The 8128-nt window shown below is 46.7% G+C and overlaps 1 protein-coding gene across 1 annotated transcript; it reads right to left on the bottom strand.

Moving 5' to 3' along the window:
• Nucleotides 1-5357: 5357 nt before the first annotated feature.
• Nucleotides 5358-7792, bottom strand: LOC133806547 (uncharacterized). The gene is made up of 3 exons (XM_062244636.1): nucleotides 7759-7792; nucleotides 6224-7116; nucleotides 5358-5501 (listed from the first exon to the last, which is right to left on the bottom strand). The coding sequence occupies exons 1-3, from the start codon at nucleotides 7790-7792 to the stop codon at nucleotides 5358-5360; spliced, it is 1071 nt and encodes a 356-aa protein (XP_062100620.1).
• Between the last annotated feature and the right edge of the window lie 336 nt (nucleotides 7793-8128).

Genomic DNA, 8128 nt, shown 5'->3' with positions numbered 1-8128 from the left:
GAACTGTTTGGAAAAATAACACAAAAAAGTGTGCTGAAATTGGCCAGTGGCTGCGGCCAGAGATGTTGGTGGCCGCGACCTGGGGGACAGAGACCAGTATCCACGACCATTGATACTCCTGGCCGCGGCCAGTGTGGCTAACTGACCAAAACTTTCAGTTTTTCCAACTTTTTTGAATGGCTCCAAAAACACAAATAACTCTCTGTTTACCAAAAAACGGTTGCTTATGACGTGGCAGGTATTTTTCACACGTGGATGGCAAGTGGCAGAATTGAAATGAGGCGGTATTTTTCGGTTATCGACCAGCTACACATCGCTTCATCAGGCTTAACTATTGGATACAACTAGGCTGGTCGTATAATTTGGTTTATTTCATTCTAAGATTGTAATCCTATAATAATTACATTGATTATTTCCTCTTTATTACCTTGATACGCGGTTATTAAGGAAAGTTAAGGCCCATTGGCCCATGTAACCCTCCTTGAGCCTATAAATATGCATGAAATAGCTCAAGGAAGTGACTTTTGATCTTTGAATCTTTTCCCTGAATATTGAGAGAGAGAGCTATAGTGCGATTATCCATCATTTTATTGTAATTCTCCCAAAATTGTTGAAACTCAAGAACCCTAGTTCTTTGATCACGGCTTTGAGACTCAATATTAATAATAGCACTAAGTGGACGTAGGTCATTACCATTCTTTGGGGCCGAACCACTATAAATCGTTGGTGTCTTCTTCTTTACCATTAGATTAAATTCGTAATTGTCGTCTCATTTCCTGTCGTATATTTGACTCCGTGTCGTTAGCCAAATCGAGGGTCAACATTCTGGTGCTCTCGTTGAGAGATTGATAAAAAACTGTAAGAAAATCTAATGGCGAAGACATCCAAGAAGGCTGGACAGACCGCTGGCGCTGCATCATCCCAACCTCCTCCCCCAAATATGGTTGAGAATGAACCACATTTGGAATTTGAAGATGAGGAGTTAGATTCGGAAATGCTGAGGGCAACACTGGGGGTGTTGCAGGGTGAGTTGGCTAATCTGAGGGCCAATCAGGAGAATGTTGTGGAGACAATGGCGATGTAGCAGAGGGAAATTGAACGCCAGCGTCAGGAGCTGAGTGAGCGGCAGACGAACATGGACCGTCGGCAGAGGGATGCCATGGTCGCTCTCGAAGCAGCCATCCAATTGGCTAGGAGTCAGGCTGCGCCAGCCTCTCAGCCAGATCAGCCGCCAAGTGTGCCGCCTCAGAGGGCTCCTAATCCTAGTCCTCCTCTCGAGCCAGCAAGCCCTCAAAGGCCGATGCAGCCACCTGTGGCTCAGGATGATGTCCCAGCTAGGGATCCTGAGCAGCAGCCTCCCTCTCAGGCTGGTCGAGGCAATCCCCAGCGCCTGAGGCAGAATAGGGCCGGGCAACCGCCCCGCAGCCCTAGACGCCCAGAGGATGAAGAGCCGAATCTACCGATCAGGGGACAGCGTCCTTCTGCCAACAGAAGGAACATCGAGTCAGGCTCTGCAGTCAGGGGTCCCCCACGACATAACAATGCACGGGGACCCAAAGACCAGCTCAGGCCTCTCCCTGACGCTCGGGAGATGCCAGCCCGAGGAGGAAATAGCGTGACTAGCCGGTCACGTCGTAGTCAGCCACAATTTAGAGATGGCCATGACTATAATGAAGCCGATTCCAGCAGAGGAGACGCTGGTTGGAGGAATGAGGAAAGAGGTGGAGGCAGAAGCCCCCCACCTAGAGAAAACAGGCCAGCTAACCATAACGCTGGGGGCAACCTAGGCAGCAGAACGTCTTTGATCGGCTAGGAGTTAGCGAGCAGAGACGTAGGGATGATGATTTAAGGGACGTACTCAATGACCAACGTGAAAGACATGGTGAGTACGCTCCCCCAGCACAGGTCGCCCCTGCAGTCCCAAAAGCGGTTTAGGCTCAGATTGATGCTCTGAACTAGGCAGTACAGCAGCTGGTCGGGGGACGGACGTCCCATATAAAGTACGATAGGAGGAGGGGTAGTCCCTTTGTACAGATGATTGCTGTGGATGAAACCCCTAGTAAGTTCAAGATGCCAACATTGCCGAATGTGATGGGTACGGAGACCCAGTATCTCACGTTAATAAGTTTGAGATACAAATGGATATACAAAAAGTGTCGGAAGATGCTCGCTGCCGGATCTTCCCAGCGACACTGTCTGACACCGCCCAGGAGTGGTTCTTCAAGTTCCCTCTTGCTAGTATAGTATCTTGGGAAATGTTTGTAAAAGAATTCTACGGACAATTCTACGCGGGTCGCGTACACCCCGCAGAGGCTAACCAGCTGGTCGAGATACGCCAGAAGGAGGGGGATCCCTTAAAGGAATATGTCCAACGCTTCATGCGAGCAGCAGCTGGAACCAAGACAGTGGGTGATGATGGCCCTAACTACTGGGGTTAGGCACCATTCACCCCTCTGGAGTAGCCTCAGAAAGAATGGGGTAAGAACTACCCAGGAGTTTTTGGATCGGGCTGATCGATATATCATGCTCGAGGACGCGATTTCCAATGAAGGGAAACCGCCAAAAAAAGACAAGGGGCCGAAGGAAGAACCCGCCAAAGCCGCCAATGGGTCGGAAAAACCCAATGGCAACGACAAGGGCAACGGGAATGGCAATGGTAGGAATGGTGGGAAATGGGCGAACAATGAACCCTCTGTTTTTGAAAATAAATGCCCCAAAGGCAGTCGATACAAGCCGAGATTCACCAACTACACGGCCCTTGTCGAAAGCCGAGCGGAAGTGTACCAAGCGACCAGCTCAAGCGTGCCTTACAAATGACCTGCACCTATAAGGAAAGATATCTCCAAGAGAGATACGACGAAGTTCTGTCGTTTTCATAACGACTACGGGCACGACACCAATGAATGTAACCAATTGAAAGACGAGTTGAGTTCCTGATTAGGCAGGGACATCTAAGGAGATATGTGCGAGCCGCAGGAGGGTCTCAGCGAGAGGCTCAAGGTGGCAACGAGCAGGCGCCTGCACGACAACGCTCGCCACCCCTACAGCCAGCTTCGGTGGCAGGCACTTTACTCACCATCTGCGGAGGCCCACATCTTCCAGGGGATAGTGGGAAGGCAAGGGAACGATACGCTCGAACCCTACGCCACGAGCAGGACATCGAGATGATGAGTGTGGAGGATCGAGCACCAAAAAAAGCTCGAACAGAGGAGGAGTTGATAACCTTCTCTGAAGACGATGCCCAGCACGTACGATTCCCACACTCCAATCCGCTGGCGTAGACGTACAAATTTCTAACATGATGGTGAAGAGGGTGTTGGTCGACACAGGAAGTTCAGTCAACATCCTATACAAGTCTTCGCTGGAGAGAATGAAGCTGTCCGTCAAGGATCTGGAGCCATGCAACCAAACCATCTATGGTTTTTCTGGCGAAGGGCTCGCCCCAACGGGGTCGATTAGGCTTCCAGTTACAGCAGGTACTGCACCTGCTAACATGACATTACTCGCTACTTTCATAGTAGTTGATTGTCCTTCGGCATACAATGCTGTAATTGGGAGACCAATTCTGGTCGACCTACGAGCCATCACTTCAATATGGCACCTTGCCATGAAATTCCCAACAGACGCAGGGGTAGGATGCGTATTGGGAAATCAGCGGGAAGCAAGGGAGTGCTACAACGCCTCGATAACCAAGGCAAAGAAAGGTGTGTCGAGAGATGTTCCCGAAAAAGAGTTGCAGCTGGCAATTGATGCTCAGGCCCAGTCAGGCGATAATGTCACCAAATACGGCGTTGCCCAAAGAGAGGATAGAGACTTGGATCCTCCCTTTGGGGATTTTGAGGAAGAAATAGGACCCATCGAGGACCTTGAAGAGGTCCAACTCGATGTAAAAAATCCGACCAGGGTTGTGAAAGTCGGTAAAGACTTAGAGACAACAACAAAACAAGCATTGGTGGAGTTTTTGAGGAGGAACCAGGAAGTCTTTGCCTGGTCGCACAAAGACATGGTTGGAATAGACCCCGCAGTCATCAGCCATGTCCTGAACATTGACAAGAGTTTTCCACCGGTGCAACAGAAAAGAAGGCTGCTCGACAAAGATAGATCAAATGCCTTAAAAGAAGTAGTCAATAAAACGCTAAAGGATACCCTGAAGAAAAGACTGGAAGAAGCTAAGGGTGCATGGCCAGAGCAATTGCCTGAAGTTCTTTGGTCGTACAGAACTTCTCATCGAATAGCAACAGGCCATACTCCATTCTCTTTGGCTTATGGGTATGAGGCTATGTTGCCTGTTGAGTTGGATCTACCTTCACATCGCAGAATAACGTACGATCAAGGCTCTAACAGCCAACTATTGATGGAATCCCTGGACTTGATCGATGAGAAACATGAACAAGCCCAACTTTGAGTAGCTGCGTACTAGCAAAAAGTCACCCGATATTTCAACTCTAAAGTACGTGAAAGAAAATTCAACGTCAGAGATTTAGTACTTCGAAGGGTTTTCCTAAATACCTGCGACCAGGCTGCTGGAGTACTCGGACCTAATTGGGAAGTACCATACCAGATTAAAGAAGTCCTCCATCCAGTCACCTACAAACTTGCTCGCTTAAATGGAAATCTCATTCCTCGCTATTGGAATGGAGAACACCTGCGCAAGTACTATCAATAAACTATTCTTCTTAAAGAATTGGTTTGTATTAATTTTACTTTTTACAAGTTATGAAAAAGGGTTGGTCATTTTATGTGACTAATCGCTTATAAGTGTAAGATCTTATTGATCACTCGTACAAACACATTTTGTCCATTTATTACGAGAAATATAAGGGATTGTGTGTAGCCAGTCATTCTTGCCAATTATTGTATTTATTACAAGTATTTGCTCATTACGTGTGTTGTTTTGCTGTATTATCATTTTAATTATTTTGCTCCGAGCAGTAATTTTCGAACAGGTTCTGGTCAAGGCAAGTGACTAAGGACCTAAAGCTCCTCAATCACTTGGGGGGCATATAAGGCATCTAGTAAGCAAATCATATTGAAATATATGTAAACACATGATAAAAATAAGTGAAAGCATGCTGAGGTACTTAGAGTATTTTTCAAAATTTTGTATTTTGTTAAATCAATCCAAAGTACTATGCTAAGTTCGGTCATGCGAACAGATGTTATAATAAAATGCAAATATTATAATATCTTAAGGAAACCTTTTACACCGCGAGCAGTTACTGCTCGGATGTAATTGTTCAATAAAAAGTAAAAGCTGCCCATGCAGCAATAAAATTTTAACTAGAAAATTAAAGTGTCTTTACATCACGACCCGTAGGTCGTGTAGTCAAAAGGTTAAAAGATAAAAAGGAAAAAGACTAAGAGGTTAGAGGGTCTTGAGGAGCGTCCTGGTCGACAGCTGCGCCAGCTTCATTATCTACACCATCTATCCCTGTTGCCAGGGAGATCTCTGGGGAAGCAGGAACTTTAGCCCTTTCTTCTTCCTCCAGGAAAATTGCACACTGAGACATTAGAGTCCACCTCAGGCGATCTGACAGTGACTAAGGACCTAAAGCTCCTCAATCACTTGGGGGGCATATAAGTCATCTAGTAAGCAAAGCATATCGAAAGATATGTAAACACATGAGCAAAATAAGTGAAAGCATGCTGAGGTACTTAGAGTATTTTTCAAAATTTTGTATTTTTTTTAAATCAATCCAAAGTACTATGCTAAGTTCGGTCATGCAAACAGATGTTATAATAAAATGCAAATATTATAATATCTTAAGGAGACCTTTTACACCGCGAGCAGTTACAGCTCGGATGTAATTGTTCAATTAAAAGTAAAAGCTGCCCATGCAGCAATAAAATTTTAAATAGACAATTAAAGTGTCTTTACATCACGACCTGTAGGTCGTGTAGTCAAAAGGTTAAAAGATAAAAAGGAAAAAGACTAAGTGGCTGGAGGGTCTTGAGGAGCGTCCTGGTCGAAAGCTGCGCCAGATTCATTATCTGCACCATCTATCCCTGTTGCCAGAGAGATCTCTGGGGAAGCAAGAACTTTAGCCCTCTCTTCTTCCCCCAGGAAAATGGCACACTGAGACATTAGAGTTCGCCTCAGGCGATCTGACAGGTAGCTGAAGTCAGCCTTTCGGTTGTGCTTCCAAAATTCGTAGAAGCAAAGGTGGGTGGCTTCCTTGTACTTCTCCAAGTTCTTGGCTTCAAGTTCCTCATGCTCCTTCACCTTTTCTAGCTCCTCCGTCTCCTGCCTGCTCGCAATCAAATCAAGCTCGAGCTGTTTGGATTGTTGGTAGTTGAGTCTGGCGCTTTTCCTGAATTTTTCTTTGTCTTCATTGGATTTCTTCAGGGCGTCCTGACTCTCCAGCAGCTCATCGGTCAAAGTGGCTTTTTGCTCGAGTAGGACCACATTCTGCTTAGACAGCTCTGCAATTTTCTCAAGCAACTCACCATTTTGCTTGGTTAGCTCATCGTTCTTCTCGAGCAGGTCAGTATTTTTCCCTTCAAGCGCTTTCTTAGCCTCAGCAAGCCTGGTGTCAAAATTTTTGGTCTTGGACACCATTGCACCCGCATGGCGCCAGCCAGCAGCCATGGTCAGTAATCCCTGCAATAAGATGAAAAGAGTAAGGCGATGGCAGAAAATCAAAAGCAAATTATTCAGCATCAGGAAGTAACTTACGCTAACTATCTCATTCAGCCATCGGTTGAGTATTTGGTCGGTCTCCATGGAGATGGTGCCATCAATGGCCTCTTTACTGCGTTTGTGTTTGGAGAGCTTGTATATCCTCTCCCTGGCTGAGCTGACCACGGAGCTGGACAGGGAGTCTTCGGGCTGAGTTCGGTGTGTTCGGCTGGTAGGGTCCTGAGGAGTAGGGTGCTGGTCGACAGGTGTTGGAGGAGTGGAATGCTGGTCGACCGGAGGTGTTGAGGCTAGCTGCTTGAGTGGCGATGGAGGTGGCGTGTTCTCATTTGAAGGAACAGTGGCTGGAGGGTCCTCAGTTCGGGCCTTCTTTGAGGCGGTTTTACTGCTCTCCCCCCGAGTCCTCTTGCTGTCCTTCTTCCTGCCTGAAGAAGCAGCAGCAGCCTTGTAATGTTCGAACACATCTTCAGATGACATGTCTACACAAAAAGAAAAAAAAAACGCAGTGAGACAAGATATATAGACAAAACTAAAAATGAAAGTAAAGAGATTATAAGTAAAGTACCTGTGCTACAACTACTGGTTGCTACATTACTTACTGAATTACTTATTGGTTGGAAGAAATCTGAAGTTAAGTTTGGAGTATACTTAAAGTTCTCGTTTGACAGGGAATTGGCAAACTATCTAAGAGCAATAGATCAGTATCGTTCTCATCTGAAGATTCATAGATGGGAGCGGGAGGTTCGGTGGCTTTCCTTTTTCCCTTTCCCAGTGGGGTGGGGGGAGCGGCAGATCGCGGGATGCTGGAGGGTTCCCTGATTGTCACTCCAGCCGTCCTCCTCCTTTGAGGTTGTGACACGTCTGGGTGTTGCTTGGGAATCTCCTCGCCAGTGGCACTTCCTGGTGAGGTGCCAAAAGCCTGACCAGCCTGAGGTTAGCCTCTGTGACCAGATGCTTGACGCTCTTCTACACGTCAGTCATACTGGCCAAGAGGGCTGATCGATTTCCATGTCTGGTGTGGGAGCTGGTCCCTGCTCTGGGCCTAAAAGGCACTAAAAATCTAAGGAAAGTGTAGGAAAAAATTAAAGAAAAATAAACGACCAGGGATGTTAAAGTATTACCTCCTTGGGTGAAGGCCAGATTGTTGGCAACCATGTCCGTAGTCAGGAAGTACTCAAGGTGGTATCTCCCCGGAAATAAAAGTTGTGTCACTCAGGAAAGTATGGGACGTTTCTTGGTGACAGAAGTGGAAGAACCCCATGTTTTCCTGGTTGGGGTTGGATTTTAGGTCGAACAGATAGTTGACCTCGTGTGGTGTGGGGATAGGCCATTTCTTATGGCTATAAAGGATATAGAGTGTCGAAAGCATTCTATATCCATTAGGGGTTATTTGGAAAGGAGCGACCCCGAAATAGTTGGCCACTCCTTGGAAGAAAGGATGAAGAGGCAGGATAGCTCCTGCCTTGATGTGATATCTCAACCAGGCGCTGA

Source organism: Humulus lupulus, chromosome X, assembly GCF_963169125.1.
Source record: "Humulus lupulus chromosome X, drHumLupu1.1, whole genome shotgun sequence".
NCBI classification, from domain to species: Eukaryota; Viridiplantae; Streptophyta; class Magnoliopsida; order Rosales; family Cannabaceae; genus Humulus; species Humulus lupulus.
The sequence above is the reverse complement of the archived record's forward strand: the minus strand, read 5'-3'. Positions and strand labels throughout refer to the sequence as shown.